The sequence below is a fragment of the Calypte anna genome, chromosome 1, assembly GCF_003957555.1.
Source record: "Calypte anna isolate BGI_N300 chromosome 1, bCalAnn1_v1.p, whole genome shotgun sequence".
Lineage (NCBI taxonomy): Eukaryota > Metazoa > Chordata > Aves > Apodiformes > Trochilidae > Calypte > Calypte anna.
In genome coordinates, this window is record NC_044244.1 from 12,106,850 (window position 1) to 12,132,868 (window position 26,019).

At 36.1% G+C, this 26,019-nt stretch overlaps 1 protein-coding gene across 3 annotated transcripts in view; it reads right to left on the minus strand.

Annotated features, from left to right (window-relative positions):
- Nucleotides 1-932: 932 nt before the first annotated feature.
- The window catches only part of PHTF2 (putative homeodomain transcription factor 2), a 68,297-nt gene continuing 43,210 nt past the window's right edge, over nt 933-26,019 (minus strand). For all 3 annotated transcript variants that reach the window (XM_030447918.1, XM_030447926.1, XM_030447910.1), the window contains 11 exons: nt 24,192-24,393; nt 23,519-23,677; nt 20,525-20,743; nt 17,991-18,119; nt 16,579-16,851; nt 15,715-15,846; nt 12,783-12,869; nt 11,680-11,835; nt 8,938-9,033; nt 4,043-4,168; nt 933-3,273 (listed from right to left, as the gene is read on the minus strand). In XM_030447918.1, coding sequence (XP_030303778.1) covers nt 3,253-3,273; nt 4,043-4,168; nt 8,938-9,033; nt 11,680-11,835; nt 12,783-12,869; nt 15,715-15,846; nt 16,579-16,851; nt 17,991-18,119; nt 20,525-20,743; nt 23,519-23,677; nt 24,192-24,393 — 1,600 coding nt within the window. In that variant the 3' untranslated portion in view covers nt 933-3,252. The remainder of the gene's footprint in view (nt 3,274-4,042; nt 4,169-8,937; nt 9,034-11,679; nt 11,836-12,782; nt 12,870-15,714; nt 15,847-16,578; nt 16,852-17,990; nt 18,120-20,524; nt 20,744-23,518; nt 23,678-24,191; nt 24,394-26,019) is intronic.

Below are 26,019 nucleotides of genomic sequence, written 5' to 3' on the forward strand. Positions count from 1 at the left end.
CCAAAGTGGGAGTCTCTCAGATGAGCTCCTACTGGCAACCAGATGGTTAATGCAGCAGGCATCAGCCAAAGGGTTTCTTTTGTCCTTTCCCATTCATTCCTATCACCACACCACAAACTCCCCCTCCTGAAACCCAGGTGGGACTCAGATTCTGGCCTGAGCTTTTACACATATATGCAGCCATTAACATCCACCACCTTAGATAAAATTCCATCAGTCTCTTCAGTATGACAGAGCACTAAAGCAAGACCTCCTGATACCTTGTTGCCAGAAAGCCCTACCTGCTGAAAGAGTATCAGCTGAAGGGCAGAACAAAGGCAGCTGGCAAAGCATCCAGGTTGCTGTGGCACTATCAGTGTGCTTCACCATGGGCCCCAAGCAGAGCTCTCTGCATGGGGCTGGAGATCCAGCCACTGATAGAGCCAGAGGATGGTTGACATTTTCCTTCACATGGAACATACCCTGTAGCAAACCCCCAACATTAAGCAATAGTCTACAGCATCTGCAAGACTGCTGCAGTTGCCCATACCTATTAAAGCCCATGGAGTGCAGCATTTGTGACAATCAAAATGACCAAAGAGGACAAACACCTGGTGGCAGTAGCTGACCAGCTCTGAGACAGGTTGCTGGATATGGTGATTTCCTGCCCTTAAATCCCCATGTTCCAATATTTGTCAAATAGAAACAGTTATTTGGATCCTGTATGTCCAGTAGTCTTAATAAAATTACTTTGCATAACTGAAAGAGTTTATGTTCTTGTAATAAAGTGCAGTTCTGAGAACCATCATTGGCATTCCATGTGCAGGATTTCCCTCCCCAAAATGCTTTAATTTAAATAGAATATATGGATAGAAATCAAAACAGGCAGATACAGAAATATGCTGAATATTACTAAAAGATACAGCTCACCACATTGCTTTTTTGGTTTTTTACCATCAACCATAGAAAGCTTTATTTCAAGCCTGATCACACGTTCAGTTACAAAACGTGGCAAAAAATAACAGTTAACACGCAAGATCTGCCATATTTCTACTTGCCTCTATTCTCATACTGGATTTGCCATATTGAGGGATGGGAATTAAACCTCTCATTTTTAACATAATGCATATATCTAATGGTAGTAAATAAATGTTTTTATTATTTTAAATTTCATTTAACGAATCTTTTCCTCTCCCCAAGCCACTGTATTTTAGTGCAACAATCCAGCACAGTGCTAGTTGCTGAGGTATACAAGGTTAAACTAATTTCATCTTCAACCAAAATCATAATGTTTTCCCTCTTTTTTTTTTTTTTTCCCCAGGTAATGAAAGCTCTATAATCACCATTTTATATTTCTAAAATAATTCCATTCTAGAGTAAAGAATGGTTTTGCAATAGTGACAGGCTGTAAAAAGCAATAGCCTTATCTTATATCACCCATAGAACTCTTGCTGTACTTTTTTTTTTTCTTAAAATATGTTTTGTGCAAAATTAAGTTCTGCGTAGGTCTGTACCATAATTTGGAAAAAAAAAAACCTGTGTATAAAATGTACTTAATTTTTAAAAACAATCCCAACATCAAACAACAGAGAAAGAAGAAACTGATCAGATGCAGCTGAAATTTTCACATGAGAAACTAAATATAGTATGTTCTTAAAGCTCCAGTAATACATTCTTTCAAAAACCAGAATGCACTTTGGTCATTATTAAACATTAGTACAGAGGCAAATAAAATACAAAATGCTTGTTTGTGTTGCTTTATATATAAAAATATTTTTATACCACAGAAGTTTAGGATACATTGTTTCAAATCTGTCAAGATTGGTGCAAGTGTAGAGCAATGTCGTGATTCTTGTCACCTAATTACTTCTCATTTTTCAATATGAAGCCGCTGATTTAGAAACACAAGATGTAAGAACACTTGCACCCAGTGATATTAATACTTCCAAAATAATTTGCAGAAGAGACGTTTGTTCTGAGTAACTTAATTCTAGAGGGTGAACATCTCTTTTTGTCACACCAAAGAACCACGAGTCAGTATGAATGGTCCATGGGGGAGGCAGAAGGGGAGATGGGAAACCCAAGGTTGGGAACCCCCAGCCTGGAGAGCACCAGGGAATAACCCCTGCTGGGGAGGACTGGGAGGAGAGGAGATATTTGAAGACATTTTTTCAGAATACCTGGTTTCATGAGCTCTGCTGCTCACCATAGGAACATATTTTCTGTGTTTAACTGTTCTTAAACTTCAATGTGGTATGAATGGCATATACTATAGTGTACAAGAGGAGAGCATCTACCTATCTTATGCTCAGTCATTCGTAGCATTCCTTTCATCAGTAAGTCTTTTGCTTCTTTAAATATTCAGCTTCAACATACAATATATACTGCTCCAGCGTTCACCATAATATATTCCAATATACATTTATATGTATATATATAAAGTTTCTCATTAAAAGTAACAATAAAAAGTGCACATATTGAGCATGCACAGTCGGAGCTGCGCAGAACAACCCAGTATTTCAAATAAATACAATATTTAATTTTATCAAAATATCATACAGCATGGTAACCATTTACAATTATTGCTCTAATAAAAGTGTTATCAAAGAGCACTTGTTGACTTGTTATATAATACCTTATTAATATCCCAGGATATTTAAACTGCAGCCTGTTTGAGTTTAGATCCTGGAATTACTCAAAATATTAAAAACTCCTTCCCACTTGCTTCTAATAGTAATAGAAGATATTTTTGCTACCTGTCACGCTGTATTGTCAGTACTTTTTGTTTGTCTCACTTTTCTGTTGCAACCAAACATCTCCTGATGTTCTGTTGTTCTGATAAATGACTGATGGAAATGAAATATTCTAAGTAAGTTCACCACACTCCTAAAAATCAAATTACTTCCATATAGCATTACTGTAAATAAACACATTCAGCATTGGCTTCAGCTTTAACAACAGATAGAATAATCTAGTGTAATCAATTTCCAGGATTTCAAGTTCTCAGACACACAGTTTTTGACCCTTTCAAAAACTAAAAAAGTAAGTTTGAAAATAAAATATAAATGTCAACTACAATGAACATAAAACAGTGAGAAGATGAAATAAATACAAAGATTGCACAAAATAGTCAGATGTAAACACTTCAATTTTCCAAACGATATCCTTGAAGAGGTTGTAGCATCTGAAATACAGATTCAGTGGCTGCTTTGAGGCAGTTCTGTCAATCAATGAGCCTTTCTGTAATACTGTTCTCATCATCTTTATATATTGTCAAGATTTGATCTTCCAGAGCTGGAAAAATTAAAGAAGTAAATCAATACTATATCTCATCTCAGATTTCTGTTTACCAGAACTGTAATACCACATTTTTTTCTTATTGCATTTACTCTATAATCTATGGTAACAAAATAAATTTTACACTTGTTTACTTCTAATAGGAAAAAAATGGGGAAAAAATAAGGAAATTCAGCATTGTGCTACAACTTTGTGAAAACTAACGTGCCTCAACCTGAACCTTGAGATAGTTTCCAGAGTTTGTTGTTCAGAGGGGACAAGAGAGGAGAAGCTAACAAGATAGTCCTCCAGCAATGATGAAATGACACCATATAATACAGGTCACAGCAATATTGTATCTGCTGTAATGCTTTACTGCAGTGCAAAGCAAGGAGAGTTTGCATCTTTCTCCATCTCTTAAAGAGTTACAAAGTCAACAGTGAGAGAGATTCGAGATAGAGAAATTCAAGAGAGAAATCAGATCTGGGCTATGAAGAAAAGTTCAGTAAGGTCTAAGGTCTATGTATTAATGTCTTCATATTGAAGTCTACAAATTCTTGGAAATTATGCATCCCAAATAAGTTAGAAAGCCACAAAAAAAATTTTAAGGGCTGCTTTGACAAATACATCATCATTCTTCTGATACAGCTTAATTCTCATAACAATTTTCAAACAACAAATCTTACAGTTAATAGAGTTGAGAATTAATTAGGCTGCAACTTATGATGCATCCATCACAACATTCTGAATGCCACGGTGAAAAAAAATACACTTATAAAGTAGTTACCTTTAGATTAAATCCAAGTAAGTCACTGATGACACCAGAAACAGCTGACAGGATGACAACTTGAGTGATATTATAAAGCAGGGGATTCATTGTAAGCCCATATAACCTAAAGGGACTGTCCAGTTCCTAGCAATGCAAAACAATGACATTGTTAGAAGCAGAAATTACACAACGGAGATTTTGTTCACATATGAATTGAGCAATATTAGTTTAGGATGTCTTCAAGTCACAGTGAGTAAAATACTCACTTATTATTTTGCATATTAAAAAGCAATGTGCAAGAAAACACTCATTAAATTAACAGTTGATTGATAGTGCCTAAATAGCCTTTCAAAAATTGGAGGCTACCTATCTAGATCATCTACCAGTTTGCTCATAGAGGCAGGAAAAATAGAGAACTAGATTTCTTGGCACTAAGGTGCCACCATTTTTAAGAATTCCTTTTAATTTTCCTTCACCTTCCATGTTGCAAGAGCTGACAGCAAAACAAAACAAAACAAAACCCACCTCATTTCAGTGACAGAGGCTACCTCACTATTATTAAAAATAGATTAAAATGTCTTTCCTAATGCAATTTCCTTCCTTCTCTATTAATTTTTACAATAATTATTTATTAAAATAGCCAGAAAAGGAAGGAAAAGATAATAACCACTTAATGGCCAATATTTTACTTTTTTTTTTTTTCCTTTAAAATCACAAGATCAAAAATTAATCAAGAGGCTATTTCACCAATTTTTCATTGCCATTTGTGCATGAATAAAGTCACCCAAACTTTTCTGGCCAGGAGATATGTCAGCTAAAGGAAGAAAAAGAGTTTTAAAATATAAGAATGGATTATATAAAGTATAGCAAGTATCACTGCTTATGATCATTATATTTTCTATCATTAAATTCATCTTCTCCTTTCTCCTGCATTACATTCAGGGCCTTGAACAAGGCCTTATAAACCCTTTTTTAATAAAGAAGAGTTTCAGAGTTCTGAGTCTTCTTTCAAAATGCGTGAAATAAGAATGAGCAACCTTTTCATTTAGATCTGATATAAAACTGCTGCAAATACAAATGATAAAAAGACAATTCTGAGAAGAACAGAAAGAAATTCTTTAAGGACAAAGTTTTTAGATTTTGATTTAATATTATCAATTTGGGTTGTAAGAAAATAAAAGCATACTCAGTAAAAGCTTAAGGATCAAAACCATCTAAAACTGAATTTTAAAAAACTCTCCATTTAGCTGCTGGGCATGAATACATAATTGCATTGATCACCAACTACCTAGAATTCGTTTAAAGCTCATACAAGGTGGCTTGGAAATCCCACCTGATTTCTGAGCACGTTCTCATAGTAGCCAAATCATGGCCTGCATCTGGGACTTGTGCCACAAAAGCTATGGAAAGGCCATGTTGGTTGATACATTTTTCTGGGGTAAGTAAAAAGTGTTATCTTTAAGACACTAAGAACAGCATAAAAAAGGCTGAAGCAAATCAGATCAAGGGATGATCAGCATCCTGCCACCACCAGCAGCTACTTCTCACCCCGCCTACATTCTCAGAGCACACAAACATTTCGTCTCATGAGATATCCTGAATCTGTTCTGCTTTGTCTGCTCTACTTGTCCCCTCTCTCCTTGAATCCAGATAATCCTTCTGCATCCACACTGCCCTTTGGCCGACAGTTGCACATCTGCTACCTGATGCACAGAGAATGCTTCCTTTAATTTATTTCAAAACCTGCTCCTGAAAGTTTTGTTATACCAAGAGACCCAGTCAATAACTCAGCCAGGCTCTCTGTATCACTGTACAAACAGCTCTTGGCTCAAGTTGTTGCTTTGAGTCCTTGCTGACACCACCAGTCCTCTCCTGGGAAGTGCTGTCTTTTTCTTTTTTTTTAACATGAGGGGACCACACATGGTGTTCAGTTTGTATTGGTGAGGAGAATTACTCACCTGACTGGAAGAAATACTGAATCATCTCTAGCCAGCTAGATTAAACAGTTTAAGTTTCAAGAACAGCTCCCTGGCACACAGGAGTCAAAGCAGCAAGTGACCAGAACTCAAGCATGTGGTCAAAGGAGACAGAAAAGCCTTAAAGCACCACTATATGCAAAAAATTCCACTTTTTTTCTCTGAACAGGCTTAACTTTCCTGACCACAGAGGAAAGGTAGAGAGCCATTGAAAGACATGGTTCAGGTTTACTGTGTGATAATCCAGCCATTCCACTGCTGATATGGATGTCTGCAAGTGGAATCAGTAATTGTGCTGTACTCACAGTGGGAGGGCTGTGTAGATTGAAGGAAATTTATCTAAGGGGGAGGGAAATGCTTTTACATTTGCCAGACATTCCTGGGAAACTGTTCTACATGACCACTCTCTCTTGGACTAAATTAATTTAATTGTCTGAGGAGTAAATCAAAATACTGTTACCTTCTGAGCACAAGAATAAAAAGTCAGCAGCATTTCTTTAAGAACTTTACCATACCAGTAGATTGTATAACAAGATCCTAATACTAAAAGCTGAGGCTACACAAATTTCATTTAAAAACAGTTTACACAACAGCAGAGTGATTAAGCATTAAAACCCCACACCAAGAGAGAGAGGCAAATAACGAATTTGTGTTTTGCAGTGGTAGGACTTTCATTTTGAAAGCCTACTTTAGTCAGTTGTACATTATATACTGTTAATTTTAGTGTAAAAATACATAAGGAATACTAGAACTAATTGCTGGGGGGGTTGTTCATAATAGCCAAACCCAGAATAAAAAAAGTTCTTCAAATGTTTTATTTATCACTCTTACTTGTCATTCAGGTAACCCTTGAGTAATTTTTTGATTAGGAAAATGCTTAGAAGGAAAATGAGACATTTCTGGAGCAATAAATAAGATAGTAGACAGCTAAAAGAACAAACAAGCTTGCTTCCCAAATTATGACAGATCTGTGAGCTTGCAAAAAGAAATCACCAGAGGCAATTTAGGATCAGATTTGTCTTCCTGACAACCTCAATCACTACTTTGCTCATGTTACTATAACAATAAACAGTAATACAATAAACAGTAATAAGTTTTTAAAAGTATGAAGCATATCCATGTTCTAGCTTTAGGTGAGTGAAAGATGATGTTTCTTTCACAGACACTGAGAAATAGGAATTAATTACAAAATTCATGTTCTCTCACCCTCAAGAAATATCTGCTACCCAGCAAGTATAGTTAGTTGGCAAACAGGATGATATTGTATGAGTAAAAAACTTTTCTACTAATCAGCAAAATTTTCTACCTGGCTACCTGGACCTGTGCAAAGCCTTCAACACTGTCCCGCACAACATCCTGATCTCTAAACTGGAACCATATGGATTCGATGGATGGACCACTCAGTGGATAAGGAACTGCTGGATAGATGGATGGTCACATCCAAAGAGTTGTGATCAGTGGCTCAGTGTCCAAACGGAGATGTGTGACTAGGGGGGTTCCTCAAGGGTTGGTACTCAGATCAGTGCTGTTTAACAGAGCTTTGTTGGCAACCTGAACAGTGGAAATGAATGCACCCTCAGCAAGTTTGCTGATGACACCAAACTGAGTGGTGAAGTCAATGTGCTGGAGGGAAGGGATGCCATCCATGGGGACCCTGACAGGCTTGCAAAGTGGGCTTGTGAAAAGTGCAAAGTTCTGCACCTGGGTTGCAGCAAACCCGTGCATGAACAGAGATTGGGAGGAGAAAGGATTGAGAGCAGTCCTGAGGAGAAGGATTTGGGGGTAATGGTGGACCACAAGCTCAACATGGGCGCTTGCAGCCCAGAAATCCAACCGTGTCCTGGGCTGCATCAGAAGAAGCACAGACAGACAGTCAAGGGACTTGCTCTCTGCTCTTGTGAGACCCCACCTGGAGTGCTGTGTCCAGTTCTGGAGTCCCCAGCATAAGAAGGACATAGAGCTCCTGGAACATGTCCAGAGGAGAGCCAAATGATCAGAGAGCTGGAGCACCTCCCCTGTGAAGACAGGCTAAAGAAGTTGGGGTTGTTCATCCTGGAGAAGTGGAAGCTCTGAGGTGACCTTATAGCAACTTTCCAATATCTGAAGGGAGCTTACAAGAGAGCTGGGGTAGAGCTTTTTACACAGGGGTAAACATTTATTTAGACATTAGGAAGAAATTTGTTAATTTAAGGGTGGTGAGGCACTGGAAGAGGTTGCCCAAGGAAGCTGTGGCTGCCCCCTCTCTCTGGAGGTGTTCAAGGCCAGGTTGGACGAGGACTTGAGCAATGTGGTCTAGTGGAAGGTATCCCTGCCCATGCAGGGGAGTTGGAACCAGATGTTCTTAAAGGTCCATAACCCTAGCCATTCTATGATTTTATGATTCTATGAAAATTGCAAGGAAAAAAACCCTGCCAAATAGCTCAAGGACATGAAATGAAATCTGTATCTTTAATTCACTTAAAAGTGGAACTGTGTAACAATTTATCTCTGTCTTCCAATTCTTCTATTGCAACAAGGAAAGACACCAAGTATAATCTAGTTTTAATTTCAAACACCAACAACCGACAGTTTTTATGAGGAATTATTTTCATGGAAAAATAAAAACTCTCCAACAGCCTATTACTAGACTCAAACCAGACAACCTTTCATTTCCCAAGGGTATATCATCTTGTCCATCCTGAAGTACCTTCTCACACTGCTCATTTACTGTTAAAGAATAAAAAATATTGTATAATAATAATAATAATTTGTAGTCCACAATGAAAACTACAGAACAGACTGCAGTGTATGAACAAGTAGCATTGATGTGACAGTTACAGAGCAGTTTCAAACTGAAGCATTCTGTACTGCCTTGCAAAAGTGACACCAGTGACTCCTTAAGCAATTTATTCTACTTTTTAGTTATATGTAATGCAGTGACATTATTTTAATTCTTACCTTTAAGAGCTTAGTCGCAAGTTTTAAAACATTGTTGACTAGTGTCAGTTCCTCCTTCTTATTAGGTTTTTTCTCCATTTTCAAGTACAAGTTTATCTGATTTAAATAAAACACTAGAATCAACACTTATTCAGAATTTAAATTTATTCCTTTGGAAACATTTAAGAATAAAATGAAATTACTACTGAGCAGCCATATGAAGGAACAGCAGTGATGTTTCTGGAAACAAGCATATTTTTTGTCCTAACATTTAAGAACAAATACTGGTCACTACCTCTGGAAAACACTATTTTATCATGTAGAAAAATATATTGGAAACTATCATAGCAACAACTTTAAAGTTTAGTGTAATCTAGAAAATAGGCAAGAAAAAACACCACGTATGTAAGATTTGCATAATTTTTTTCCTCCTTCAATAATTGTCTGAGGTTTGTTAACTCATTTCCAGAAGTATATACTATTTTGTACCAGTATGCAGATCTTATGAGGCTTAAAATCCCCAAAAGTTATTGAATAGACTGAAATGCTAAAATGTAATTCTGCTAAAAAATAATTTCTTTTAAAGAACTTCAGTATAACAGAGTACTTCATGAGAAGCTTGAGTGCAGAAAATCAATCTTTCCAATGCTTAGACATATTTGAAAATTACTAAACTCTGTAGAAGAAAATCATATTGATCATTTCAACACTTCTGTGATCCAAACGTTTTTATGTTACTGTTTCTGAGAAAGTTAAGGGTACATATTAGCTTGTGTCTGGCTTTCTTGAAATTCAGAAACATCAGCTTTCATTCTCAAATAGCCTTTCTTTTTTATTGCATAATGGAAGCAAATCACTTTTAAACTTAGGACTACAACTTTCATCACAATAAAATTTGAACAACTTAGCAATACCCTGAAGTAGTCCTTCAGATGACAGACTCTTACCAAGGTGCAGAAGTGAAGCTGCAGAAACTAAGTGATGCAATACGATGCTACAAAATAAAAACTTTGTTGTAAGGTGGTTAGTGAAATAAGGACCTCATACATCTGAACAAAGTAGCTGAATATTATCAGATCTCCCTAAAAAGGTAACTGTGAGTTTGTTATGCAAATCAAAAACCAAAAACTATGCCTATATATTCCAAGGCATATTAAGCTCTAAAACTATCCATTTCAAAGTAAGTGATGCTTTTGCTGGCAAAGGTGTTCCAAAATTACAACTCAAGTGTTTCTAAACAGGAATAAACTAAGAATAAAAAAGAATAACATAAGAATAAAAGCTCTATTTAGTAACTCTGAGAAACTGTGGATAAGAAAGCCTAGAAGGGTTCAAATCTATTTTAACAGGTACTTAATAATTTATGAAAAAAAATAAAATTAGTCCAAAATGAGTTCTACCCAGGCTGACATGTATCCTTTTTCTTTTTTGAGAAAGAGCTGTGAGTTCTATTTTGGTTTTAATTACATAAAGCTCTCAGGCCTTTTTTCAGGGAAATGACTTATAACAGGATAAGCTGAATTCAATACAAGGTTAAGTGTCTTATGACACAGCATTTTCTGAATTTTTCTGGTTTCCTTTTTTAAGTTCTGGAAACACTGAGAGAAAACTTCTTCTGGCTTAAAATGTTCAAACATTGACTCTAATGAAAAGCATAATCTACAAGCCCATGAAGGCAAAACAAAGGCTTGACATTCTGTCTCTCTCTCTCACCTTGCTGTCTGCATTTTTTTCCAATCCTTATCCCCAATATTTCCATCCATTTTCATTCCAGAAACAGATTGCATAACTTCACTGGGATATTGAAGTATTTGCACTTTGCAGATCAACAGAGCACCCCAAAGCTCTCCTGGCTCAGAAACCCAGAGGTTTCGCACTGGTGCAAAACACAGCATTCAGGACAAGGTAAGTAAGGCAGTCTGTCTTCTCACTGCCTAGTGCCATGTTTAGTAATATCAGAATGAAATCTCATAGAACAAAATATGTAAGTAGTCATTTACACCATGTGTCACCAGCTTTACACTCTGACTTTGGGAGTGTTAGCTTGGAAGGTTTTATTCTTCAATCTGAACACATTTTCTGTAGAAAACGTGTAAGGATTTCTTGAGCTGCCTGTTTACCTTTTCATGGAGGCTGTGTTTTGCACCAGTATGAAACCAGATTGCTTCTGACCTAATGCCAGTAGAGACAGACAGAGCAGAGAAGGAAGTTTGCAGCACAAACACCACCAGGAACATTCCTAAAAGGAAAACTACATAGGCTCAAAGCCAGAACTGAGAGGCAACAAAGAATTTTCCAAGGGGCCTAGAGGACTATGTGTAATATACACAACCTAGCAATCAAACACATTGGACTGGAAAGAGGGAGCTACTTTGTAGAGTTTGTTTTCAAATCTTTGTTTTCAAATCTGGGTCCCTTTCTCGCACTGCGACACACTCCCATCCAACACTCAGAGTTCTGGTTTATTTTTCCTATTTAAAAGTTGCTTTTCATGATTGTGTTCTGTCAGATCTTGATTTATATCAACTGACATATACTAATATCTCTAAGCCTTCTCATTTAAAGAGAAACTGGGACATGGCCATCTCAGTATTCCATACAGCTTTTTTAAAAAGTCACAGTTACCATAGAAATTGAACTTCAGGTTGTAAAATGTTGTTTCACTACATCATAATAAACTCCCCACATCTAAAATGCATGTCTAAGGCCTACCAAAATAATTGCCTTTTAGATATAAAAATATAGGTCTATAAAGATTCTCACCTGCTCAGTAAGTAATATTGAGGTATTGCTGTATTTTTTACTGGTTTCAGATCCAAGAGTAACAAATCTTAAGAGAAAAAGAGTTAGTGAAATGCACCAAATTACAAGTTCCCAATTGTAGTGACAGTCAAGGAAGATCTCATGCATGTGAAGCAGCTGAAAACAAAAGAGGAAAAAAATTAAATCAAAGTAATAACTGCATTGCAACGTAAGAAAATAATTATGTATCTTCCCAAGTCCAAGAAAATTTTCCCATTAACAAATATATGGGCTTTTTTTAGGCATAAAAGATTTTTAATCATAATTTAAAATCAACCCTGTGTCAAAGATGATGTTTGAGAAAAGATATGGTCTGAAAGGCTCAATCAGAATGTTGAGACATCTTTTTTTCATATCCCTAAAGCAATAGGATAAAACATGACTCCTTAAAAGTAATTTCAAACTCATGTTCAAACTTGCAAAGATACTATGGGATAAAAACAAAATGTCCAGGATTATACAGAAAATTGAATTCAAGCAATTACAGCTAAATTATATTCTTACTAAAATATTTACAGTTAGCTACCATGAAAACACATTTTCACTAATTATGGAAAAAAGCGGAGAAAAAACTATAACTACAAGACATTCAGAACCTTTCATGTATTCTGAAACAAAAGCTCAAGAAAAAATCTTAAGCAGTAAAAATAGTAAAGATAGATTTGCTTACTAAAAGATATTCCACTAGAGGGCAGGCTGATACAGCCAGCTATCTTGTTATATAGAAACAATCTTGTTTCTCACAAGAAATCATCAACCAAGGTCACACTCAACTGCTTTGCAAAAGTGTGTTTTGATGCAAAATATTTGGGAAAAAAAGATTTGTGTTCCAAAATTCACTATAGAAAATGAAAGAGGACACCAATTTAACAAATAATATCACATTAGGAATTGTGCTATCAATAATACAAAATGGAGCTTAGTCTTCTGAAAAGCTGTAATAACTGTTACTGATTTTTCACCGGGGCCTTTTAACTAAATAGGAATCGTGGTGCAAAAAGCGCTCAAAATTATTATTAAAACTCTAAGTCATGGCTGTTTCTATATAAATAAGAATTCCTCACCTGTGCACAACAGATAAACACAACTGAGATAGTCAGTAGGAAGGCAGATGAAACTATTACATCAACTGAGCGTTGAGGACCTCGACGCTGAAAACAAAGGGACATGCAAATACGTGAGTGAAAAGCTACCCAAGCAGTGCTGATATTTAGCATATCCAGCTAGAGTCATATCTTGAACCTATGTTTCATCATGGCTTGCAATTTGGCAACCTAAGTTCCAAACACCGTATTAGATTCTGCTAATATCACTACATTTGAATACCTCTAAACACATGTCAGATTAATTCAGATTTGAGCATTTCAACATAACTCCAAGAGAATAAAGTATTCAGCATTTCTTCAGTCAGCTCCTTTGTGATGTGAAGTGTTCCCTGAAATAATAAATTTGATACAGCACTGGGCTTTAACTCCAAGTATCAAACAGTGCTAACAAAAGCCTTTTGGACACTAGATCACAATAGGATAAAAAGATATAATTTCACATGGCTGGTATTTTCCATCCCTCGCCTCTTTTTGATACACAAAACCTGCAGCTGTATATCACTGTCCCCTTGGTGGGAGGTACAATAATACAATTATCTCCCCCAGAACAAGAAAGAAAACTAGGGAACAAACACACTTGTCTTGAAAGTTGCAACCTCACTGTTTTCAACCATTATTTTTCTTTCCTACTGATACAATGAAATGTTTCTACCCACTGAGCTTTTTTCTGTTCAGTTTTTTTGTTATTTTTAAAAATTAAATAATTAAACATCCTGTTTTGCATTGAAACATATCTAAGTTGTAACACATTTATTTTTCAACTTGGTACTCTAGACATGCTGCTGACTGTATAAACATGAGAAGAATGAATCTCCACATATGCAAGAGATTACCTTGGCACTTGGAGAATGAGATAGGAAGCTTAGGTATTGAAAAAAAATGAAGTGCAAATTACTAGTACAGGTATGCATGAACAGCAACTACACTGAGCAGGAGTGTTTCGTGTATATGAGACTTGAGACACATATAAACCCAGATCACATCTTCACATGTGGGGGACCACACATAAAGACATAATATGCAAATGCAGCTTGGACAAATGCTATGCCTGTTTATGCCAGCAGCACCACTGCCAGAAGGCAGCCTTAGCTGCTTGTCTCTACTCCTTTCCTTTTGCTAGCACAAGCATTACAGAATTGCCCAGTGAACCAAAAAAAGGAACACATGTAGGCAAAAATTTGAGTTACTGACTGACCAGTTGGGTCAGTTCACTATGAACCTTCCTCTGATCACTGTTTAATTATGCTCCTATGGAGCAGGTCATCTTGAGTACCATCACAGTACATACCAGACAACCAGGTGATCAGGCTCAGTCAGCATGGGTTTACAAAAAGCAGGTCCTGTCTGACTGATCTGATCTCCTTCTACAACAAGAGGACTCGCCTTAGTGGATGAGAGAAGAGGTGTGGACATTGCCTATATGGACTTTAGTAAAGCTTTCGACAATGTCTCTCACAGCATTCCTATTCAGAAACTTCTGGCACTTGGCTTGGATAAATATACCCTGCACTGGGTAAAAAACTGGCTGGACGGTTGGGCTGAAAGAGTAGTCATGAATGGAACTAAATCTGGCTGGTGACCCATCCCCAGTGGTGTCCCCCAGGGTTCAGTGCTGGGGCCTCTTCTCTTTGATATCTTCGTTAATGATTTGGATGAGGGGATTGAGTGTACCTTCAGTAAATTTGCAGATGACACCAAACCAGGTGCCTGTGTTGATCTGCTGGAAGGTAGGGAAGCCTTACAGCAGGACCTAGACAGGTTGGACCAATGGGCCAATATTCATTGTGTGAGGTTTAACAAGGCCAAATGCCAGATCTTGCAGCTGGGTCATACCAACCCCATGGGAAGCTACAGACCTGGGGAAGTGTGGTTAGAGAGCTGCAAGTTGGAAAGGGACCTGGGGGTATGGGTTGATAGTTGACTCAATATGAGTCAGCAGTGTGTGCAGGTGGACAAGAAGGCCAATGGCATTCTGGCTTGTATTAGGAACACTGTGGCTAGCAGGAATAGGAAGGTGATCATCCCTCTGTACTCAGCTCTGGTGAGGCTGCATCTTGAGTACTGTGTCCAGTTCTGGGCACCTAAGGGTACCTCTTTTTATAACCTCCTCAAAAGATACTTCCATACCACAGGAGGTGTTCTAAATGAAATACCTCAATTACTCTTAAAATGATGAATCTTCCAAATGTAGGAATGCGCTTTGCATTGAAATTGTTGCCTGCTTTCTACACTCCTCAGTCTACACAACATAACTTCTTCATGTTTTCATAATCCTTCACTTACTGTAAAATCTATTGATAGCAGATTTCATATAACCTTTCTGAATTGCTCTTAATAGAAACATACATGCTAATAAGGGGATTACCAAATGATGAAAGCGAATAGGGAAAAATAGATCTTAAACAAAAAGAAAAATAGGGGGATAAAATGAGGGAAGAAACACACCAAGAGACAAAAAACAACCCTGAGTTAGGTAGCATGGATTCCTTCACAAAGAATCATCAAAATGCTCTGGCTAGAAAAGATCATCAGAGAGATACATGAGGAGATATGAGATTACTTAAGTAAGCGCTGAAGACACAATAGAGGGATCAGTATGTCCTATGGATAATACTTGGGCATAATTTCTGCTAGTATTAACAAGACAGGACTACAACTCTGAACATATTCATACTCTAATCCAAGGTAAAAAATAGACAGTTATGTTCCAACAGCCTGGCTGTCTGCAGACACTGCTGGCTCAGAGTCACTGAATTGCAGCATATAGGGCATGTGCACCAATAGGGTTAAGTGTCTTGAAGGAAACATTCAGAGTAGAATACCAAACTCCTATCAAAAGCATAAGACATATTTTATATTAGAGTGGCAGCATAAGTATACATTACTTTACCTTTAGATAAGACCTGAGAGAAAGCCACATTTTTATATTCTGTACTTTCTTCAAGCGGAAGTGAGGAACCTCTGATTTTCTTGCTCTTCTTGCAGATGTTAGATGACCAAAAAGTTTGGCAAAAAGTAGCCTCTGGAAAAGGAAAAAAATAAATCATTTGTTAACTGAATTTCAAGGGCACAAACAAAATGGAGAAAAGGCACCACTTAATATGTCAAAGTAATGTACAATGTATCAATATTAAGTAAAATAAGAGAACATGTTAATAAAAAGAGGAGACAGTAAAAAGTTTTACAAGTGTTCATATTATAATGATAAACAAAATTTAGCTACACTTGGAGTTCTTTAGAGTTCAGATGTGCTATACTCTTAAGATTTAGGAGAAAAAATTGCCAGTCATTCACAGTAAAGTGTACCTGCATCTCTCAGGATCTGGATTGAAATGTTTTGAATTAAACTGAAGGTTTTGAACCAAACATAGTGGTAGAACAAGCTGGGAGTTTTATAGATTTTTTTTTTTTAAATGAAACTCCTTCTCATTGGGGAAAACGGAGACAAACTGGAACATGACTAAGAGCTGGGTTAATGCATTGAGCCAGAAATCTGAAATAAAATATTTAATTTTGTCCCTGAGAAATGCTCTCCCAGAAAGGAGAGCAGGTTTAGCTGCAGAAACCACCCAGAGACTTCAGTCCATTGCAATTGAGACATCACCTAAACTGTAAGCTCACTGAAGTATTTCTCATTATCTATGAATCATAAAGCACAGAAGAAAACAAGTATAAAATATCCACAAAGTTAAAAAAATGCACACACTAAACCTTGTTTTGCTTTGGATGAAGCCCACTGGTTTGCTGCTCTTACCTGTTTATAAGTCCTCTCTGCTACACATAGGAGAAAAAAGAAGATCCAGACAAGAGACACACGGACCACAAAACTTATTAGGACCATTGAGAGAACCAAAATGTCTCCATTTGATCCAAATGCAGTCATATAAAGTTCAGTAGCTGAATGTGAAGCTAGTTGTTCCAAATCTTTAGCTTGGGAAAGTCGAAAGACAAATGGCATCAAACCCAAGATTAAAGATATGACGTTTCCAAAAATCTGATAACCAATTCCTGGTATATAACTGTTCACCTAAAACCAAAAGAAAACAAAGTATATTTTTAAATTCATTTGGAATAATCAATAAATAAGTCACTAATATTACTGTTTTATTAACACAAAAACACTTATAACCTGGCAAGTTATATAAAAGCTTCAGCCAAGCATCTTCATAACTAAGAAAAAGGAAGTTGTCAAAGTGCACTTAATGCACAGGAACCAAATATGAGAAATCTTTTGAAAAAACAACATTGCAGTTAAGAGACTCCAGTACATATGCTTTTACTAAATATTCATTAAACACTGAACTAGCAAAGTGCATCAATCTGACTGTGTTGCTTACATCCTGTGTATTGCTCCTATTTCTGTTTCTTTTTTTTAGGCTGTATATTTTTTAAAGGAATGGCAGTGTTCACAGCACAGACAAGACTAGAGTTGTACTGTGCTGCTTATGGCTTTTTAAAGTTTACTTCTGCCGTGGCTTGTAACCAAAACTGTATCAACTTTGAGTCATTTACAAAGCTCTGAACTAAGTTTGTGAACTCATTGCTTTACCAGTGTTGACTTTCCCACAAGCTGGAAATAGTAACTATCAACTTGTCAGAATCCTAGCTATGCTAGGATCTTAATGTTCAACTCCATAAAATGCCAAAATATGTTGTCTATATTGCAGATCTGTACAACATCAAGTCAATGCTTTTCTAAGTATTTCCTGAAGAGGAGCACAAGGAAAAAGAAGGGATGACTAATGAGACATCTCACTCATCCTCTTAGATGTTTGTTCGCTCTCTTTTCTAATCTTAATTTTAGCATCCAAATACTCAGATCCATATATTCCTGAATGAACATATTATTCGTTGGAATCAGGGAGTTAAATAAGCTTATATCACTTTGGGATAGTAAAGAAGGGGTTGGCTATGTTACTAAGTACCTAAAAATGCAAACATTTTATTGTCCCAACACTTAAGATCTGGTAGCTCTTCCATCTGTTAGTAACAAGTCAGAGTGATGTAAGGCCATGGAAAATTAATGTCAACGACAGATACTTTAAAAAAAAACAAAACAAAACAAACAAAAAAACAAACCCACCATGGCCACCGTTAAACAAGCTTATTTATGTACTGCTTAAACTCCTAAATACAGTATTTGCATAAAGTAAAAAGAATACTCACTCTGTTCATTATCATACCACTGATTTCAAGCACAGACATATCTGCTTTCTTGCAGTCATTGCCCTCCCATACAATTGCACTTATTTTTTCTAGTCCTGGATTCAAACTGTGGATCCAAGGCAAATGACTCTGGGGAAGACAAGGAGTATATTACACTGGAAATAAAATCAACTGTAGTGTCAATATGCCTTCATCAGCAACATGCTGACAAAAAAACCACCTCAGACTGACACAGATATTGGCATACAGCATGTACATCCAGAGGATGCTATTATATATTAAAAACAGAATCAAAGAATGTTCAGGGTTGGAAGGGACCTCTGGGAGATCACTAAGTCCAACCACCCTACCAGAGCAGGTTCACGTAGAGCAGGTTGCAGAGGATGGCATCCAGGCAGGTTCTGAATATCTCCAGGGACAAAGACTCTGGGCAGCCTGCTCCAGTGCTCTGGTACTCCTATAGTAAAGTTCCTCCTTATGTTTTGACTGAACCTCCCATGTTCCAGTTTGTGACCATAATTCTTCACACATTCTTTAAGACCATCTCCTTCTCTTCCAAGAAATAGCTGTGTCTAGAGATCTCTCCTTCCCTATACTTGATTTTCTAATAGCATTGAGTTTATTATTTTTCACCCTCACATTCTGAAAAGTACACTGCTCAGGTTAAGCTTAAGGAAAACAACTATTATTTTACTTGGTTTTTGTTACTTACTTCACAATCTACTACACATAGAAGGATTGTGCCACACACACAAATCCTTGCTACCCCTATTCCAACTGAATCTGGTTAGACCCAGAGTTGCAGGAATCTAAGCAATACACACTGCTCCAAGGGCCAAGCACTCCCAGTCTCATCTTCTGAACCCACTCATGGCTGCAGCACTTTTACTCCAAAAAGCAAGTCAAGTGCAAACTGGTGGAAAAATGTTGAAGCAACAAGTTCAGCTCTGACCATTTCCTGATTTCCCTCAGCCCTGTCTTACTCCTCTTCCATTCAGGTGATTAAAATTGCTCTTAAATGTCACTGGTCACCCAAAACTGCATGTATCAAACCCCTGGAAGTGCTGGTACTAGGGAGGGTAGAGGGAGGGGTCCAGTATTATTTTTAAATTTAATTTATCATCGATTAAAAGCAAATCTTTTTATTACTTGCTTTATCAGCATTTATAAAAAAATCTTTGCATTCTACTAAGTACTCAATTATCCCCCCTTTTTTTCCCCATTAGATGAAAAAAAAATAATTATTAAAATAATGCAAATATTAGTGGCAGGACTTCCTAGATCACAAATTTCCAAGGTCTCCCTCTAGAGGGAGTACCGACACCAGGAGCTGAAACTCAAAAATTCAGTCTACAATCACACAGAAAAACACTCAACTGCAGAAAAACAAAGTCAATGAATATAATGCAATTCAACTCCCTGTTCTGAGGTTTCTGTTTTAGTGATTATATCAAATACAAGCATGATGAAATAAATAAATAAAAAAAAACCTGGGAGAAATCCAAATTGCACTCTCTTTTGGGTTTGGTTTACAGGGGAGAAGGGTGTGGATTGTTTTTTAAAGTCTATAAATACATAATTTCCAATTCTGGTTCACAGTGAAAAGTCTGTATTTTTAAATTCTTTCCCTTAGCCAGCATTACCACTATCTCTTGCATGACATTCCTAAATACTGATGATGCACTGCCAACACAAGAATTTTTCACATTCTCTCCAATCTCTTTATTTAAATAGTTCAAATTAGAAATACAATTAACATGGAATCTAAGGATAATTCTAGTACTAAACACAGCTATCCCTATGGCATCTGAATGGATTTTACCAATCAAAACTATTAGCTGATTGTTAGCAATCAAGCATTAATAATAGATTTTGCACAACACTAACTCAAGCCAGGCTGCAACCAAATGCTGCCTAAAAAACACTTGCATTTTCAGAAATTACTTCTGACACATTACTGAAGAAATGCATGAACAGGGGAAATAATTGTATTAGCTTTAAAAGGTAAAAATAAAAATATTATCTCTACATAGAATTTAGACATATTGCACATGTACCATTATATATATACATTATGTAAACATATAAAACATAAGACACTCTGTATATGTTATTGTTCTATTTGCTTTTTTTCTATATACATTTAATATATAAGCAAAGAGAAAGATGTCTGATATGCTACAAAACAGTAATCCCACTAGCAAAAACCAAACAAAACCCAAACCCCTGAACAATCTACCACAGAGGAAACTTCAATCAATCATTACTTGCCCTGAAATAGAATTAAGATTCAAACACTCAAATGTTCTGCAGGCTATTTCAGTATATTATCATATCCTCTTCATTTGACAAACTAATGACCAAGTACCAGAAATCAAATTTTCCTTCTTTTAATTCTATCAAATTACTTTGGCTTTGCTCTTTTCATTTAACATAGAGTTCTTTCTTCCAGGCCTCCTGACATATGATAAAGCTGAAAATACTGAACTTGTGTGTCATGTGAAAAAAAAAAATCAAAATTGGAAGATACCCACCTGATGAAATGGGTCATCTCTGTACTCTTTCTTCACACAGGGATTCACTTGAGGACTTTCTACATCTGTCTCACTGGTACAGGAAGAGTGGCACTCTGCACAGTGTAAGAGGTCCTCCCACAGCACATCCTCAGTTTCTGATTCTGGTCTTGCACTCTCAGAATCTTGTCTGGAGCTTGAACACCGAGAACTGCAGCTAGTACCTGATTTAGGTGTATCCTGAAATTAAAATATGCTTTGGAATTAATGCAGCTTTTTTATTCTACATTGCTTTCTGACAGAAGCTAGAAGGTTCAGATAAGTGAAGCAGGTTTTTATGTTCAAATTCATTATGTTTCTGAATAGAAAGAATTACACAATCATTGAAGGAGTGCCTAAGAGGCTGCACATTCTTAGACACCGTGCAAACAAGCAACAACATCCATGGCCCCTACTTTGTTGGGGAGGGGGTTGCATAATGAAGAATCAAATCATGTTAACCATTACAAGAAAATAACTATGTTATAGATTTTTAGAACTCATTTATTTAGACTTTAACAGCAATTACCAAGCCACAGACTCCAATGATGTCTCAAATTTCTGATCTTGTAATTTATAAATTACTCCTACTTCAAAACACTTTACAGCATCATTATTTTAGCAAAAATGTGAAAGACACATGAGGCTTAAAGCCACATTACACCAAGCTGAAATAAAACAAATGTGGCTGAGAGTGAGAAAAGAATAATTCCAGAAGTATTTTAAATTTATTTGACATTCTGATTCTTCTGTCTTTCGTTGCTTGAGCTGAAGTAAATTAGCTACTTATTAGATTTTCATACAGTAAAAAAAAAAAAAAGTGTTTCATTAGAAAGGACTAGGCCCTGGAGGAAGAAGGAAAAAATATTTCTAGTCATCCAAGACCCAAGGCACTCAAACAGTCTTTCAAGCAAGCAGCTTGAAAAGAACTAGCTTTAACCAGCATTAAAAAAAAATTTGGTATGTTCCAGAAGTACATTTCTAAATGTATGAGACTGTCATAAAAGAGGAAATTATTCCCAAAATACCCTACAAATCATAATCCCCCACTGTTACTACTAACATACCTTCTCAAAAGAGAAGTTTGAGCATCTTTGAAGACAATTACACATCGGGTGTAGAGAGGAAAAATAAGCAAGCTAATGCTAGGTATATGTGGAATCCACATAGCCATACATCAAATTTCAATTATTTTAAACAAACTACTTGAGAAACAAGCCTGCCTTATTATGTCAAAATTTTACCTGTATCGCAGAAAAAGAAGAGGAATATTAAGTTTGGGACATGAAAATCTTCCCAGGCATACATATGAAGCAACCTAATGTTGTCTTCAGAACAAGAATGCAGAGCCTTTAACTACTTTCTACAGTAAAAAGAATCAATTTCTTCAGTGACAGGCAGGTAAGTCTTAAAAGCATTACCATCCTATTCATAGCTATTTGCTGGGAAATTTCTTTCTTTCTACCAGTTTCCATTGAGAATTTACACAATTTTTTACACTGAAAAAAATAAGCAATGTTGCAGCAGGCCGTACCAATTTAATGACTTGTAATGCGTTATAATCTGAAGAAATATTTTTGCCCTTCCTGAAAATCATGCTTGATGTATTTTATGTCAGCAATTTTGTAAAGAACATTTTGAAAAAAACTGGTCTGAACTCTTTCCCTTTCTTTTACTAAGTGAGGGATAGCATAAATGTGGGAAGAAGCTGAACAATTTTTTTTTTCTGAATAAAAACCTAGCAAACCTTATTTATAGAAGGCAGTCACAACCACGTACTCCTGAGTCCTGGAGTTAATAAAATAGTAATATTTAAAATGGTTGCTCAAGCAACAATTAAACTGACAAGTAAACATGAAGATGGAAGAAATTACAGGGAAAAAGTTGAGAGTATATCCACTGACTTCACTATTTTTTTTAATTTATTTTTTTAATGCAAAGAAAGCTTTCACAGAGTTGAAAACCACTGCTTCCTTTCCTTTGTAATCATGTGGGGTAGGCAGGTTGGTAATGCCAAAGAAAAGCTTCCTCTTTCATGGCATCAGTCAGATAAGTAAACAGTAAAAATATTACAGCCAAATCCACATAAGGAGCAAATTCAGTCTCTTCAGTTTCTGAAGATAACTACAATCTTCCCTAGCTCTGAAGGACTCATTGCAAACGAAAATATATTTAAGCTGCTTCCTCTTGTCAAGCACCAGCTGCAAAATTATAGTCAAGGGAAATCTTCTGTAATATGAAGCAAACAGTTCCAAGTATCAACCTGTTCAGTTATGCAAAACCAAACATGCATATGGCATTAAACACTCAAATCCATTAGATGGCTGGGTCTTCCTAGCCAAAATCTGTTAGAAATAAATGAACGAAGAGAAGATTGTTTCTATGCAAAGCATTATGCAACCTTAAAACTTCTAATTGTTTTAAGAGAAAGTTATATCTGAACCCTTCTAAGGAGACACTTAAATCAAGTAGTGATTTAATCTAATTAATTTAAATTGATTAATTTAAATCAATAAGTCCTGAGGCTTTGCATCATCTGTAGATGAGGGAAGTAAAGCTCGGATATAGAATCCATCAGATTCCTCCACCAGAAGGCTAGTGAATCCAAAATAGTACTAAATGGAGAGAAATAGCAGCATGATAAAAATATGCATACTACCAATTACTATTTTATCTGTAATAAATCAAGTTTCCAGAGGAGATAACTGTTGTTAAAAGACAGCAACAGAGTTGGCCATAACCTGATGCAAGACCAATATATTTTAGGTTCTTTATAACAAGCTGAAAAATTAGCTCAGATCAACTAAATAAAAACCTCTTAATTTCAAAATACTGTCACTAAAAAAAATAAGTCCCAGTCCCCCACCAGCATAACTTCTAATTAACAGACTCCAAAAAACCTCATGTAGGAGAAACCAACAAGAAACCAATCAGTTTAAACAGCTTACAGAAAGGAAGCAATGGAAAAGAACATACCTCCAGAGGATAATGTTTCTTATAATGATGAGATTTCCTGCTTCGAAGTGTACAGTCACTAGAAGTGCGTTCTACATTGAGTCGTAAACAATATCCAGTTTCAGGCCCTTCCTCACTGGAAACTTCATCTGATAAATTTGTCACAGTCCTGTGAGTATCCTAGTACAAGAAATACAGCATTAGTGAGACATGCCTTTATACTTACTTGGTATTGTACTGCACTATTGAAATCAAATACATAAAATTTCTTTCTGTAACGTTATTATCTATGCTCACTTAAATCAGATATTTATATAAATATATATTTTTATAAATGCATTCCCAGTTGTCAAAATTATGTGGTACAGAAGGAATTATAAAATTGCAATATCAAAATGAACATTTTTCAGATGATGAAAGGCTAGTTGGTATTATCCTAAAGAACAATTCTGACACTGGTATTTTAAATGTGATTTTGTTGAAACCAAACCTACCAAGAAGAAAAGCTTAGAGGCAATATATCCAGTAGATATATATTTTTCATCCAGGACCCTAAGCCTAATTTCATTTTTAAAACATTTTTAAGTAGAAAAGAATGCATGAAAAGCATCATAAAAACACACATCATCTCCTTTGCAAATTATATGCAAATGCAAATTAATAAGCCTGTTTGAAGGCAATGAAGCACACTTACTTTGTGATGACTGTGATTGCTGAAGGCATCTCTCACTGTTGCAGTGCTCCACCCTGACTCTTCAGGCTTAATCACCTCACAGCGCCGTTCATGAGCCTGCATACATTCTTCACTGCTTTTACCTGTCTTTTTCCCATCAAGGGACACGTAGCCATTATCAGTCTCAGTGGATTTATCTATTGAGTTTTTTGCTTTCTTGGATCTATATTTGAAATAAATGTATGTATTAAACTACTGATTCTCTTGGTTTTTTCCCCAGTCTAAACCCTGCATACCCCTCTCAATATGTTTTAGTACGGAGAAAAAAATAACATTAACATTTGATGCTAAGTTTGTAAATATTTCATCTTCTAAATAATACCCATTATCCTTCCCTAAACTTGATAGAAAAGATAGTCAGTGTATGAAAGAAAATTACACCATTAGCTACTGAATGAGGAGAAAAGGACACTTGTTTTAAAGCTAAATCTTCACAGTGACTTTGGTGAAAGAACCACAAATCTCAAAACTTCTCTATTCTATCTTAACTTAAAAAAGTATGCTTAAAGTTGAAGTTTATTAAATCAAAGGAAGAATGCCATTTCCTGAAGTTGCAAACAAATGTGCTGTTTAGTACGCTGTACAACAGATATTCTTTGTTGTTGTTATTTTAGGTACATTCTGCTTATTGACAACAGGTGATTTACCCCGTTTGGTATTATTCACTAACACCCCTTGTAACATGCTTTGGTATCTCTTAAAAACACACTAACCATGCCTGTTTCCAAACCACAAAATAAGTTTATGAATCATGCTTCAGTATTATTATTATTATTCTAACTAACATTTATGAATAGTGTTCAACAATATTCTCTAGACATTAAGGCCCCTCTCTAGTCAATAGGCATAGAATAGAATATCTAAAGCCAGAAAAAGGCTTTCTCAAAGCAAACGTCTGGGTGATTACACTTCCAAATAAGAAAGTGCAGTCATGAGGGAATGAAAAGGCGTAGCAGCTTGCTGCCTTGCCAGTAGAGAGTACTCTAAGTCTTTGTTTAAGCTTCTGTATTCTCAAAATAAATTCAATGGAAATAAAACCAGAAAAGCAATTAATATCTGGTGTTTATTAGATTTTGTTTGTTAGATTCCCAGAACATGTGTGCGGGGGAAAAAACCCCCACAGTTTACAAATTGAGTTTCCACATTTTTAAATTATTATTGAAGGCAGGAAAGTGGACACACATCATAAAACTATTAAGAATCTGTTCAACTGAACTTGCTGAGGAAACGAGGGAATATTCAATTCCTCTTTAATATGCACATCAATAAATATGGATAATTAGGATATTTGCCTCTTATTCCTCCCAAAGTTAGATATTCTCCATATACAGGGGAGACCTGAGCACAAAAACTGGCTTGGGATACCTGGATAAAAGGGAAAAATCAAAAAAGGAACATTTTATCTGTTGGAATTCAGACAAAATCATGAAGAGAAGAGACAATGCTGGCAAGGTGTTTCATCCTCCTTTACCATCTTTAATCCATTTCACCTTCCCTCATCCCTTCATGGAAAAAAGTGAACAGTATTTTCTTTTAAACAGAAGTAATTTCTGCTCCATTTATCTTGTAAGAAGCTATAGGACTTGCCCACTATTCCCTGACCTATTACAAAAATTCTTAGCCATCTTCTTTTATAAATGATTAAAAAAACAGCAGACTAGTTACAATGTATTAACATGGATAAGTTTTTATTATAATTTTGCAAGAGTCAAAAAAAGAGGCAGTAAGATGTTTTTGCATGTGTTGTGTGGTGGAGAAGCAGCAAGTAAGCCTCCTCTTTGCAGATTAC